Genomic DNA, 15,236 nt, shown 5'->3' with positions numbered 1-15,236 from the left:
ATAACTAAACTAATCTCTGCTGCCTGAGGAGAAGGTCAGTTATCCCTTATAAACTGCAATTACAAAGGTTAAGCCACTCAAATGAATCGAGCCACATGAGGCGAAGACTCAATAAAGCTTGTCTACAGGGCCTGCCCTATTACACCAACTCCTCTGCTTAGCAAGATCTACAACCACTCACCTACCTGAAAGAGAGGTAACAACAGGAGAGAGAGAGAGAGAGAGAGAGAGAGAGAGAGAGAGAGAGAGAGAGAGAGAGAGAGAGAGAGAGAGAGAGAGAGAGAGAGAGAGAGAGAGAGAGAGAGAAGGAGCAAGAGAAAAAGACAGAGCAAGATAGTGACAACGATCAAGTGAGAGAGAGCGAGAGAGAGCGAGAGAGAGCGAGAGCGCGAGAGAGAGAGGAGAAAGCAAGACAAAGAGAGAGAGAGACAAAATAATGAAAATGGGAGAGGGGTTGAGAGAGAGTAAAAGAAAGACTGAGAGGGGAGGAGAGAGTACGTACTTAACAGAGCGTGAGATTATGAAAGAGTGAGAGAGGTACAAGAAAGCAAGACAGCACGAGAGTGAGAAAAAGATAGAAAGAGAAAGAGAGAAACAGGCAGAGAGGGAGAGGTTTAGAAATTCAGAGAGTGCAAGAGAGCGAGAGTATTAAAGAGTGAGAGTGGAGAAAGCAAGAGAGTGCAAAAGAGACAGCAAGCATGGGAGAGCGAGAGACAAAATGACAGAGTGATAAAGACCATGAGACAGAGAGCTACCTTACAAACGGCCCTATTGTTTTCCAAAGGCTCAGACCTCACAAAGAGACTTTCACAAAGTCTCCTAGATCTTACATTGTAAAAAAACACATTTAGGTCTACGATTCATCTGAATGTAGATCAAGATAACAGTGCTCCAAGGAACATGTCTAAGCTCCATTCGTGTGAAACGAATAAAAGAATCAAATGAAAATATCCAAGCCTGAAATTGAACACTGACGACTTCCTAATGTTCAAGTTTATGAATCTCAGAATACGGAATTCTCAGCTTTCATCCTGAATCAATAACAGGAATAATTTACTTGGCAGTAAGCTGAACTGCAGTGGCTCTGTAATTTGTACTAGGGGAATACAACGTTGATAAACACAGAGAGAAAAACTGTAAAATTCTGCTCTGTGAAGCAAAACTGCAGAATGACTTCAGGTAAAAGGAGTCTTGACAGCTTTAGTTTGATACAGATGGATAGAACAATAAAAGTGCTTCAGGAAAAAAAAAATCATTTCAGAAAGTGCTGACCTTTCCTTCGCTCTGAGTTTCAGACAGATTCGACTTTAAGTTGGGCTCACTCAAAAATAAACTTCAAAATACCAAACAATGCAGTCGTGCCTCCGGGCAAGAAATCGTACAAAAGGGAACACGAGCCATTGCTGCATGTCTGAAATACTGTTCCTGAAACATGGGATTTTTTTTTGAAGAACTCTAAAACCCCACAGCAGCCAGTGGAACATTCCAGCACCCTTAGCCCCAGGTGGAATTCATTTGACACAGGTATGAGGGTGGACAGAGTTATTACTGCCTGGAGGGGTGTTTATGAATACAGTGCTGAGTGGTACGAAGCGAGCCAGAGCTGTGTAGATGGATGGATGGTTGGGTACCTTGGGCTTGGCTCTGGGCTTAAGCTGCTCCAGCTTCTTGGCTGCAGCCTCGATAGACGCAGCAGCTCCCAGCAGTTCTGTCTCAGCGATCACTGTAGGGTCCTCTGGGTCCACCCACTCGGAGCCTGAAATGCAGAACGGTGGAGCAAATGGGGACATAATATTAACTGTGTGATGAGAATGACTGCCTTGAACTGTCAAATACTTGAACTACAAAAGATCTGAACTGCCTTTTGTTGTCTAGTGATGTCTAGTTATGATGTTATCACAAGTCTACTTTATAATAACTAGTGTTGTCCAATTCCCACTTGCTGTGTCAATCCCCAATCTGAGAGAGCAAAGTCGAGCGAGTTTTTGGCTCGGAGATGCATGAACCAGCCCACTGCATTGTTCCAAACCAGCTATTCACACAACTATGCAGGGCAGCACAACATGCCTGAAGGAGAGCGCTAACTGCCCAATTCTGTGTGTGTGAGCCAGCAGCCGCCCACGATTAGCCTGCACTACTGTAGATGGACAGGGCCGAGGAACTAATACATCCCACCAAGACAGCAGGGTAAATTGTGCACTCTGGGGGTCCCAAGCTGAACTGCCTGTGGCATCATTTGAATTATTTGAACTTGAGTCTTGGTAATAGGATGCAACCCTGTTAATACGCCACTCAGGAGCTTGCTGCATATGGTTACTTCACATGAAAGATGATTAATGTCATAGAGCATTCACCTTCTCTTTCACACACAGACACACACAGACACACACAGACACACACAGACACACACAGACACACACAGACACACACAGACACACACGTCCTTGCTTTAATTATCACTGCACTGCTTAAGTGCAGTTTAGGGAAATGCACTTTTGGTGTATTATCCCCGTTCTTTATAGACTTTTAAGTGCCCATAAAAAGGTCCCTTTCTTAACAGCTAGTGTAAGCAGATGGAGAGATGTTTTTTGAAGATAATGTTGAACCCTGGAGAATTCTACCCCCCTCCCACATGTTTTCACCCAGTGTCTCTATATTCAGAAAAATAACAGTCATGCGGTCTTATACTCACCTCCATCTGCAGCAGAGAAAATGAAAACAGTTGTATTAGAAGAGTGAAGCTGAGAGTCCCCGTGGACCAATGGCTTTATTAACCCTGCACAGATCCAATTCACCACCCAACATGCTGCCCATTACTGCTAACACCGATATGACATTACTGAACGGCCCTGCGCCTGCAGTCCAGATTACATGAGCTTTAACTGATGGCCTATTCTGACTGCCATTTTCATCTACTGGTAAGCAAGTTTCATGGCTGCTGTTTTATAGCAGATAAAGGGTTTTACTATATTGGATATGAGCTAAAAGCAAGCATTACCCTTTTGAGCCGCTTGATGCTGACAGCAGTAGAGTGTGTGTGTGTGCGGATGTGTACGTGCGTAAAGTCACCTTTCATGGCTTCTGCAGTCTGGATGAGCTCGGTGACTGAGCTGGCTACTTTCTTTGAAAGCACAGCCAGCTGCTGTCTGTGTTCTGCTGTAGGCTTCTGGAGGACCTGGAACATAGAGGTAATGGGGAAATACAGCAGTCATGTAAGCACAGTGAATTACTATATACTACACTAAATAAATGATAACAAAAATTTACTTCATTTGGAGAGAACACTTCAGCCCCCATAGATGATCTACAGATGTTGAAACTGTCAATAACCTATCATCTGGTGAAACTGCATCAGGGTTAGGCTTAGAAAAAGGACCAGGATGCACTACTTAATCTACTTAATCATGGATAGCAGAAATGATCAAATTCTTACACTTTGAGAAAATTACAGACTCTAAACGACAGACAAAGGCAATTCCATACAATTTGTCATCACTTTATGGAAAATATGAAGACATAATGGCAATGCTGCATCAGAACAAATAGTATTACAACTTGGCCGGCCCCACTGGGGGTAAGGGGTGGGGGGGATTGCATGAGTGTTTGTGTGTGTGTGTTTTTTTTCCCTACTTTTTGTCATTTTTGTATTTTTGCTCTTTGCATCTAATGGAAAGAAAATATACTAATACATTGTTCATACTGCAATTTGTGCCCTGGTTCAATTAACAAAATACTAAAATACTACAAACATTACGACCAGGACAAGGTTAAGGGCCATGGTAAAGAGTTATGGATAGGACCAGGTTTAGGGTAGATAGTTATAGGTCATTATTCAAGTGTTACATACTTTCAAAATGCTAACTGTCCTTTTTGTGAGAACATTGTTGCATTAATACACGAAACAAAAACATTTAAGTCTGCTGAGATTATTTTTGGTCATATAAAAACATTTAATCTAAATATAGTATTAGTATTGTACATTTCCTTAAACATATTAGTAAATATATTTAATAAGACAATGTTCAACTAAACTAAACTAGACAAGAAAAAAACAAACAGCCTCATCACACAAACACAAACGCACCAGAAGGACATGTTCCAGCAGGTCGATGTATCCGGTGCTGCACTCGAGGCCGTAGAGCAGGGCTTTGTTCCTCACATCGTCAGCCACCTCCTGATGATATGCAGCTTGCTGTAGAAGACAGAAACAACACCTCATGTAATGTAACGTGTACAACAATTAAGTAATGCAAAAAAGCACTGCAGAACAGTCTTTCTGTACGCAAATCTCCAAATGGCTGAAATGCAAACTCACTAATAACAGGGCTCAATTGGGGTTGTTGTGATGTTCCCACTAAGCCACTGTTGTGAAAGGTAGTGGTGAAATAGTAGCTCTGTTAAACACATTACTTGCATTATGGTGATACTAGATATAATAGCCGTGTGCAGGACTATGAATAGAAGTGTTGCTCAAAGTGACATTGAGAAGTCAGTGCTGCCCATCAGCTTCTCATACACTTCCAAGCCCTGTCAGCTCGAGAGCTCAGTAGTGCCAAAACTGCTGAATGACAGCAAGTTTGTTTGTGTATGTATGTAAGTCAATGAGAGAGTGTGTGTGTGTTCTGTGTGTATGCATATGTGTGCAGGGATTAGCACCTTGCAGGTGACCAGCATGTCGGAGATGGCTTTGCGGCTCAGGTTGGCAGTGGAGATCACGTCCTCCTGCTGGCCAGAGTTGCCTGCTGCTACAGCTTTGGCTGTGGCTACAGTGATGCCCTTGGTCATGCGGATAAACTCCTCTGGCGTGGTGCTTTTCTCCGGAGTGTCCTTGGACTGGAAAACCTGAGTCAAGGACAATACAGTGGTTGTAGTTAAATGCACACAATAGAAAAACAAACATTTCACAATATTCCCTATAGTTTTTGCTGTGGTACGTGGCATGACTGACCATGATAAAAGCTCAATATTTTTACATTATTAGGCAATTATTACAAAGTGGTAATGCATTAACAGTCAGTCCCTGTATTACATTATTAGGTTTTATTACTTTTGGCCATGTTAAGTGCACAGTTTTATTACACTTCGGGGTGTTACTGCATTATTGGGAAATTATTACAATATTAAGTGCTACAGGGTATAAATTGCCACATGCAGCATATTGTATAGTCTTTATAATCCACATATCCATAATGCCTGATGGAGATGGTCGTAAAAATATATAAAACAGTGTATACACAAACACTTAAAACAAAGTCCAAACAATGTGCACTTGTCTCTTTAGTTTTCTACTTGACATAAATTATTCTGTATGACCTACTGTGTATGCCATTCTTATCAGAATAAACCCAGCCACAAACAAGTCACATTAGAAACGAAAGAAAAGCACAACCTTAACTTAAATATCATCACAGTCATCAATAAACCTTGAATATCCAAAACGGCAACTTTACAGGAGATGAAACAAACTTTTTAGCGTTCCATAAAAGTCCATGTAAAAAGATCATAATCTAAGCCATTTTAGAGCATTTCTATTGATCCATTTTGATACATAAGACACAAATTATGTTCATTGATTCATTTATTATGAAATATTCAGTCAACGCAAAATTACATACAAAAATAATCATCAGCACTATGCAAAACATGTTTGGCCTTTTTTGACTTTTTGACATCATTTGAATTGGGCAGTTGTTTTTGACCGTGTCAAAATATCATAATAAATGGACCAACAGAAATTCTCCAAAATGAATCCTTTTTTATTCCATTGAAAGTTAAAATCTTTTTGCACAATAACAATGATACATCCATGTTGCCTAGTCAAATTATCAAGTGGCTCACACACCAATATACAACATAATGAACACTTTGTTCAGTATGTGTGCAAGTCATCACCCCTGAACAGTAACTGCAGTAGAACTGCAGTTTAGTTTGGTACACACTGTACAGCTTGTAAAATGCTGCCGGTCTCTTAGGGAAGTCCCAGTAAGAAGCAAAACCAGCTCTTGAGAACCCTTGGCTCTCTCCTCCACTCTCTCAATCTGCCACTCTGTCCTGATAAGCAGAACAGGACACCCCAGGGGCCCAGCAGAGCATGTGGAGAATAGGCACAAAGTCAAAACTCATTCTGTGTCCCTGCATGTACCACAGATGGACGCAGGGACTTTCTAACCACAGCCAGTTCTCATTAGCAACACCTAACTGATACCAACTGATGCTCATGGACAGGTTGAAAGATATCCACCAACATGGCTGTAATAAATTGATAACAAGGAAAGAAGTCTGGCTTTCTCGTGATTTAAATATTATTCTGTTGTCAAAATTGGTTTAATGCGGTTCGTTTGGGATTGAGATGTGGATTACAATACAGTAAACACCCCAAACACAAGCACAGGCATGAATCATTGTAATGTTTGAAATAAATCACACTTCTGAAGCGTGGCTGTTTCCCTAGAGTCTCATTCCACTGTCCCTCGTTGCTACTTACAGTCAGCTCCTGTTTGATGAACTCGATGGTTGCCTCCAGAGCCCTTGTCCCACGAGTGGCTTCATCCTCCACTGCTTTGACGGTCTTCAGCAGAGACGTCACGTTAGTCACCATCACCTTGCGCACATCAAGAGGGAGAGAAGCAAAGAGCTCATCACTGGTGTTCCACATAAGAGTTTACTGGGTCTTAATGCATTGAAATGAACTGGCCCACACACCAGCAGGGGGAGCTGTGATCAACTCTACAAGTCAAAGGCAACAGCAGTTACAGCACTGAATGTAACTGTGCAGCTCTGTGAGGTTTTCACATGGCAGACGCGTGGCTCACATGACAATGACACATGACAGTGTAAGGTTAAGGCCCCTAGTGGCCCAGGACAATCATTACAATGGGTGTGAGATAGCATGCTGCATTGACCTATTCACATACACTGAAAGGACACAAGCTGAGTGACAAACTTGCTCAATGGGACCATGCGAGCTGCAGAGACATATGGGGGCATATAAACCACACAAATCTGCATTAACTCCAATGCTGTGGAAAAAATGATTTCTAAGGAGGAACTCTAACATGATGGAGGTCCTGACGTCACACAGTACACATACACTATATGGACAAAAGTATTGGGACACCTGCTCATTTGTTGTTTCTTCCCAAATTAAGGCTATTAATAAGAGCGTATCCTGCTTTATACTAGTTTTTGAAGCATTGCTGTGAGGATTTTATTGCATTGCATTCAGTGACAAGAGCTGAGGTCATCACTTCCCCACCTCATCCCCAACTCGTCCCAAAAACGTATTTGATGGAGCACCATCATTCCAGAGAACACTGCTCCACAGCAATCTGCTGGGGGGCTTCTAGCTCACGACTGGCATTAGGCATGGTGCCAATAGTTTCATATTTATCTGCTATTATGTAGAGTCCTATTCTAATGGAAGTACTGTGCTGTTTCGCATCTGTCAGCAAAGGATACAACCTAAAATAGTTGAATGCATTCATTAGAAGAGGTGTCTACAAACATGTGGAGTGTGGCTTTAAGAGTTTATCTTATAAAGGAAAGCTCTTTTTTGGGGGGAGCTGATTTTGTATATCCATTAGTACTGCTCTCATTGGCTGTCTCAGAAGAGGGGGTTGGATATGGCTGTGGCATTCTCTCTAGAGAGAAAGGTACACTACCACAAAGGCCCAGCACTGCCTTGAGGAGCTCCAAGTTTGAGTTCAATATACACTGGGTGTGATTAGTAATAGAGAAGTAAAGAGAGGTTTGAAGGTCACCGTATGTTGCAGGAATGCAAACCGTGTGTGCAGAGGTCACAAGCATGGCACGGATCAGACGCAGCTCATTAGTACAGTATGATAAATAAAACAGGCAGAGCTGCAGGCGAGTGGGGCTTAAAGGTCAAGAGTATCAGCTGAACGGATACAGGATTAAAGAGGCGGAAGCTCTGGCAGAACGGCTGTGTGAAGTTTATTCTCCGGCATACTTTTAAGAAGTTTAAGTGTGTGGATCAATCAGAAGTACATGTACATGAGTACATGAATCAAGCACACCCAGAGATATCCCAAATTCAAAGTGAGTATGAGAGAGTGAGAGAGGCAAGGATGCACTGATGCACTTTAGACATACACAGTTCTGTATTTGCACAGCTTGGCTCTACCCCCTGTTAAGAGGCTCCTTTCCTTTCTCTGTCTCTTTCTCTCGTACACACACATATCCTAGTAACACACGGCTTGAGCAATGGCCACACACAGAGATGACAGAGTGAATTGAGAAAGCACTGCACACAGCCAAGACAACCAGAGACTGTCAAAGCCAGCTGGCAGATACACACACACACAAAATTCAGTACATCATATGATAATGCTATAGCCACTGTTACAGATATTGACACACACTGTTTTTATAAAATGTCAGGACATGAAGTTTATGGGCTGACTGTAAAGGGAATCTGAACCTTAAAGCCAGTTACCAAAAGAAAAGGCTTTTTATTGGCTCTTAAATGGTGAAGCTATCTTGGGCCATGTGTTGGCCCAATCAACAAGAGATCGAAGCTGCTACCAACACTGGAGATTTCCCAGAGAATAACCCCACTCTCACTCTCACTGTCACTCTCACAATGCTGTAGGTTATGCTACTACTATCCAACACACTAATTACGAAATATATACATACTGTTATTGCTGCTATAGAGGCATTGCATTTTGTCTATTCTCCACTGTCCTGTGCTTTATGGATGTGTGGATCCTTTGTGGTAGAGATGGATCGAGCTGCAATTTTGGGGGCCGATACAATACAATTGGCCGATCACTGATACCAATCAAGGGTGTGGCTGGATGCCATATTAACATATTTGTTGATAATATTTGTTATTAACAAATATTGTTCTAATATTAAAAGAGGAAAGTATGTGGTTCCGTTACTCAACCTGCCCTGACTGTCCATTCCCAAGCAAACTTTTCTAATCTATAGGTCACGGTTGTCTATATGGTACCCTCTACCTTCAAATGGCCCCACATTTCAATAAAAGAGTTCAATTTGCTAACAGACTCTTGAAACCTATTTGATTTCGAACAGGAATAAGGTTGGGATGAAGGTTAGGGATATGTTCGGGTTGGGAATTAGGTTAGGTTTAGATTGTGTGAGCGTGAATTCTATTACATTTAATTAAGAGCTCAGTGGCATCTAATAGAATTTACGGTGAATTTTCGTTAAAGACACACTAATGGTCTACAAAGCACCTCATCGCCGTAATTTAAAAAAACTTAACTGTTTTTCAATTTTCTCCCCACATAATGTGAGTCTGGCAGCTCTTTATACTGTGTCAAAAGTTTATGATGAATGGACCAAAAGAAATCTCAAGGAACTTAATTTTGTTCCTCGCTCAACACAACTGTGGTCAGAAGGAACGATAGGTACAGTTGACTTTCTTGTGGGTTTCCTACAAGCTCTACCCACACAACCACACACACACACAACCACACACACACACACACACACACAACCACACACACACAACCACACACACACACACACACACACACACACACACACACACACACACACACACACAATACCTTGGCAGCACTCTTTAGCTGGTACATGGAAGGATCGTCTGCTGCTTTCCCTGCTGCACACTTAGTGGCTCCTATCAGTTCAGCTAGAGCTTTCGCCACATCCCTCACTGCATTGATCAGAACCACCTGAACAAGGAAGGAGAGGGGGAGAAGAAAGCAAGCCAGAGAGACAGAGAGAGAGACAGAGAGAGAGAGCTCAAGTCAACAGAGCAGTCCAGGCACACTGTCTTTATCAGGAACACCTGGGGATATGATACACGGCATGGATGCTTTATCAAAGAGCACATGAGGAGCAGAGCAGAGCAGAGAACAGCTCCATATCTGTGCCACCTGGGGCTGGGTAAGAGAGGCAGAGAGTGAGAGAAATAGAGGCTTATCACTAAGACTCAGAAATGGACCCTCACATTGAGGAGAAAATGAGAGTTAACAGTACTGTGAGAAGCTCTACACACACACTGCTTGATAGCATCATTCAAGCTGTGAAGAATAAGCCTGAGACAAAATGAAACAAGGTACATGTGGTAGAATACAAGAGCACTCCAAGAAAGAACCCTGAATCAGAATGAACAGAGAGGTGTAGCTCAGCCCTCTGAATACTTCTAAAAGACTTTCAGCAGCGGCAGCAGATGGAAATCTAAATTTGGGCGAAACTCCCAAAAGATGAATCCTATAGAGGAGACATTAAGCTATGTACACAGACACACCCACCCTCCCCCACACACACCTGTGTCTCCGGATCTTCGGAGCCCATGCTGGCAGCTCCAAGTTTGACCACGTCAGTCAGCTGAGTGATGGTCTTGGCAGATGACTGTGCAGCTTGGGCCAATTTCTCCTGGCTGGACGCTGCTCCAGCCACTAGCAGCTTGGTGTCCTCCACCAGAGCTTTCGCTGTCTTCAGGATGTTCTCCCTAAAGTGCATTACACACGGAAAAAGCACATAGCACTTCTATGACTCTATAATACTCAGAAAGGGCAGACAATGGATAAAACAGGAGGTTCTTTACTTCACAAGCTTGACCCACACATAACAAAACAAGGTGTCTGTTTCTGAAGGTGATAAAGTTTAACCTTCTTAGTTATTATTATGGTAAATTTGTCATTAAAATGAATTACATATTCAGTTACATAAAAAACAGTCCTGCACATATAACCTGTTCTGTGTGTCTGAATGGTAAATAACATGTAACGTTATGTTGGGCGTTCCTGTCCAATCTCTGTCAGTGTCTGCTCCTCTTGTTTTCCTCCCCCAGTCCTGATTTGCTGGACATGTACTTTTCTTTCTGCTTTGGTTGTCTTTGCTCCTCCCATGTCCCCCCCCCCAGGGCCTTCCGCCTTCTTGTCTCGTCCCTCACCTGGTTTCGGTTTGTTATCGCTCCCATTTGTAATCATTCCCAGCTGCTTCTTGTTGTTTTATGTCTGTGTATATCTACCTCCTTGGTCAGCGTTGTCTTCTGTTGTTTGGACGTGTTTGTTTTTAATCAGGTTTATGGTTTATTCATAAAGCTTTATTCAAAGCTTCATTATCCAACTTTTCCAAGTCTCAAAAAAACTATACATACAGCAATCAGAACATACTAGAATATGTAAGTACTGGAGATTTTTACTGTTACACAATTAGCAGCATTTTATTTTTTTAACAGGTATAACCACGAGAGAGAATATCATTGCAATGGCAAATCTGGCAGTTGTTCTTTACATTGCATTACAATTTCTTGGTGAAAATACCAATAGAAATGTTTCAAAATGACTTGGAATAAAGTCTCTTTATACAGATTTCCATTGAAAGTTAAGAATGGTCTAATGTGCTGCGACTAGGGCCCGGGGATCGCAAACTCAAATCCCGAGACATGCCACTTTGCTATCAGCAGCCGAAGTCTGAGAGGGCGCAATTGGCCATGCTATGTTAAAGCGATGTTGGCCATCACAGGCAACTGATAGCTGGTTAGGTAAAGCTGGGGACCCTGCGCATTCCTCAGACCGTGTCGGCCATGCTGCATTGGCAGCAGTTCGAAAAGAGCCAGCGGCTGACTTTGTATATATGTGACTTTGTATATACGAATTGGTATGTTAATTGGCAGTACCAAATTGGGAGACAAAAGATAAAAATAATATTGACTAACAAAACTAAAGTTACACTGTTGTTATTCTGGCTGCTGGCTTCAACAAACTACAAGTGAGGATTGATGAATATGAAATCACACCATGATTTGTTCTCACTGGAGATAACCATGACCTCTAAGGGTTAATGGTTTTGCTCTCTTTTATCCATGCAAAACTATGCAAAGCACCCTTCACGGTGTGACTGTGACCTGATCCTTCTCTCTGGATATCCAGTCAGACTTGAGCTCCTCTCACCTGTGGTCGGCAAAGGACTCGTCGTTCTCTGCATTGAGTGTGCCAGCAGAGGCGAACATGATAGTGGTGTCCAGGTCAGCGATGATGCCAGATACGGAACTGGCAGCCGTGATGCACGCCTGGGTGCCCTTATTACCAGCCTGTAGAGCGGACAACACCATGGACACCTGCAGAGGGGAAGCACACAGAGCGGGGTCATACAGAGTGTGTAAACACTAATCTGAGTAATTACTCTCTGAACTGGCACATGCCTGAAAATGAACGAGGGAGAAAAAAAAAAAAGCCTCCGAGTTTGGATGAAGGGGAACTTAGTATTGCTGATAGCACTGAATAATGCCATCAACATGATTTACTACATACTTAAAGCTGAAAGGGGAATGAGGCAAACATGAAGAATGATGCAAAGCAACTGCGAGTGAAAGATGCAAAGGTGCCATGAATCAAACAGCACGCTCTCTCAACCTCCACGGAGATGAATACTGCTCGTTTTGGATCTCTGAACATAAAGTTAAAGCACAATATATCCACACAGTGACTGAAAGAGCTTTTAGACACACAAAGAGAGAGGGAGAGAGAGTGAAAGAGACTGGCGAAAAGAAAACTGTTTACACAATCAGATCAAAAGCCGCAGGAGAAGAGTTTCGGTGGCTGAAGGCTCGAGCTGCCTGTTTTTATTAATGATGGAATCGTTCCAGGCTGACGCCAGAGCCGAGCTCGATCACGCAGACCCAGATCCACTGTGCTCATTACCAGCCATCTAGCAGCTCCAGTGCAGCTCCTGCCACAGCGGGGCTCTCTGCTCCACATTCCCTTCACCACAGAAATGTAATCAAGAACAAATACACCATAATGGAGCTAATCTGTTTCAATTACAACACCAGGAACAAGAAACCAATCATGATACATTTTATTTAACTGAGGACAACGTTCAGTACAAAGTAAGCAAACCTACAGAGGAGACATGACCCATCTCAATGAACTAATGCTTGTATTAATACTGCATATTAAATATGCTTCCAAAGGTCCTTTAAGAGATCCTATAGAGGAACCACCTTTGGTTCTATGAAGAACTGTGCTTGCAATAAGTCTGGTGAATAGGGCTTCTTGCAAAATCACACATCTTCACAAATTGCTGACACAGATGTACCAATATACACACACTGAACTATTGCCAATAGAACAGGACTCTCTGGAGCAGAACCTACTGGCACCATGCCTAATGCCAGGTGTGTCCTAAAGGGGTTTAAACCTCCAAAGCATTAAACTGTGGAACAGTGGAACTCTGTTCTTTGCAATGATGGTGCGCCATCCAATATTTTTGGGATGAGTAAAAGTGGTGGTGGTGATCATCCAACATCCTGACCTCATAAATGTTGTTATAGCTGAATTCACTCAAATCATCATAGAAATTCTCTAATCTAATAGAATGTAATAGAAAGCCTTCCCTGTACTTCAACAAAAGCAAAGAAAAATACTTAAATTATGACTGGTGAATGCTTCCAGTGGTTCTTTGAGCGATGCTATAGAAAAAAACTGTTTTGGTTCCATAAAAACAATGGACCTCACCTTTAAGAGTGCAATGTGTAACATGCAGTGTGAAAAGTGTCTACAGACGCAATGACAAGCACAGCACTTGCCCACAGCACTGGTGAAACCATTTTCTTGTCACTACAATTACTCACAATGCTGTCTGGTCTAGACAATGTTATTACAGACGTTAACCCTTTAGTGGAAGGGTTGTGAATATGCGCCTCTCCCAGTGCACTGGCTATTACAGCTGATCCTGAATCGTGAATAGCTCAACACATACTGTGTGCTAAATCATACAAACAGCATTTCTAAGGAACGAGCATGTAGCTTTAGCAATGTTTTGTCAGGGCTAAATGGCATTTTGTTTAAATGAAAAGGCACAGCTCATTTAACACGCTATTACTTCAGACGTTTCAAGGTTGCAGAGATAGATGGCATCAGTGCCAAAAACCCTGCTGCCAGTTCACGCTAACAACAATGGAGGCTGTGAGACATCAGAAAACCTGAACACAAAACACAGATTTTCTGCTGTTCGATGGGTTAGTGACCTGAAATGCTTCAGCCCACTGATTTTCCTCACTTTCTTCGGCCAGATGCAGCAGCATGGCCAATGTTTCACAGAAGCACATTCAGCCTTCTAACAGAATGGTGAGACAGCACTGAATAGGAGCAGAACTGATCTTTTTTGCTGGAACAGCACAACCCACCACAGTCAGAAACATCCAGTATCCAGAAAATCATAGAAAAACCATCTTCCAAATACAAGTGCACAGCTACTGCTTTTGGAATGTTGCTTTATCTACTTCAAGGAATGATCTGAGAAGAAATGAGAAGATATTGTACCTCAGCTCTACTGACAATATCGAATTGTGAGGCCTACAGTAACCTCCATCATTAGAATTAAAGACCGTCAGTGTACAGGAATCACACCCACACTGACAAGCCACAGTGTGGCTGCTATCAGAAAGGCAGAAAAGGGAGGCCTACCTTCTCAGTGACCGCCCGAGCACACTCGATCAACTCCCTCTTGGTGAAGCTGTCTGTGGGACTCATCTGTAGCGCTCCAGCCTTCTGCACCAGGTAAATGCAGCCATGACCCAGCTCCTGCACCCGAGTCTTTATCTGCAAGCCCACCTGGACAAAAACAGGGACAGCCGTCGCAGTGAGGCTCCAGCCAAGCCCAAGCCTATGTGCTCCATTCTCAGGCTCCAGCCTAGACCCTACACTGCCTTGCTTCTTATCACAAAGGCCGATGGGTGAATAATGAAAGGATTGTGACTGCTGGTGAGTGGGCTTGATGGCACTACACCTTTAATTTCCTGACACACAGATCCATGGGTGGGTGGTGCTTCATTACCACATCACCACAGGCTTTTGAAGTTAGCGGGGGTACCGAGTCACTATGGTAACAGCAGCAGCTGCTTATATAAAGGCTATTGAAGAGAGCTGGTGGCTAGTGGACTGTGGATTCATACTTGACGCTCTCTTGCTGAAGATGTGGATTAAAATATACACAAGCGAGGTGTGACGCATCGCTGCAGCTTTACTCCAGAAGATAAGAAAACCAGTGAAATTGCACGTATGTAGATTTTGTTCAAAAATGGTCTTTCTTCTTTGTATGGCATTACAATCTGGCAGCACATTACGATCCCACTATGAGAAATATGAGTCCATCTCAGGAGGGTAGCCATCTGTGCCTCATGCTTATATGATCAGCACATGAGTGTGTGCGCATGTGTGTGTGTGTGTGTGTGTGTGTGCGTGTCTCCACTCCTCTCCAGGCCACTGGTC

General features: G+C 42.8%; 1 protein-coding gene across 1 annotated transcript in view; it reads right to left on the bottom strand.

Moving 5' to 3' along the window:
* tln2b (talin 2b) overlaps nucleotides 1-15,236 on the bottom strand; it is a 142,710-nt gene that overhangs the window by 9,171 nt on the left and 118,303 nt on the right. Inside the window, exons 45-53 of the mRNA XM_072670982.1 lie at nucleotides 14,433-14,579; nucleotides 11,916-12,082; nucleotides 10,285-10,468; nucleotides 9,561-9,686; nucleotides 6,485-6,601; nucleotides 4,657-4,842; nucleotides 4,085-4,192; nucleotides 3,070-3,175; nucleotides 1,632-1,756 (exon numbers count right to left, since the gene is read on the bottom strand). Coding sequence (XP_072527083.1) covers nucleotides 1,632-1,756; nucleotides 3,070-3,175; nucleotides 4,085-4,192; nucleotides 4,657-4,842; nucleotides 6,485-6,601; nucleotides 9,561-9,686; nucleotides 10,285-10,468; nucleotides 11,916-12,082; nucleotides 14,433-14,579 — 1,266 coding nt within the window. The remainder of the gene's footprint in view (nucleotides 1-1,631; nucleotides 1,757-3,069; nucleotides 3,176-4,084; nucleotides 4,193-4,656; nucleotides 4,843-6,484; nucleotides 6,602-9,560; nucleotides 9,687-10,284; nucleotides 10,469-11,915; nucleotides 12,083-14,432; nucleotides 14,580-15,236) is intronic.

This window comes from Salminus brasiliensis, chromosome 2 (assembly GCF_030463535.1).
Source record: "Salminus brasiliensis chromosome 2, fSalBra1.hap2, whole genome shotgun sequence".
In the NCBI taxonomy this organism is placed as follows: Eukaryota; Metazoa; Chordata; class Actinopteri; order Characiformes; family Bryconidae; genus Salminus; species Salminus brasiliensis.
Note: the sequence above shows the minus strand (reverse complement) of the source record. Positions and strands in the feature narration are given on the sequence as shown.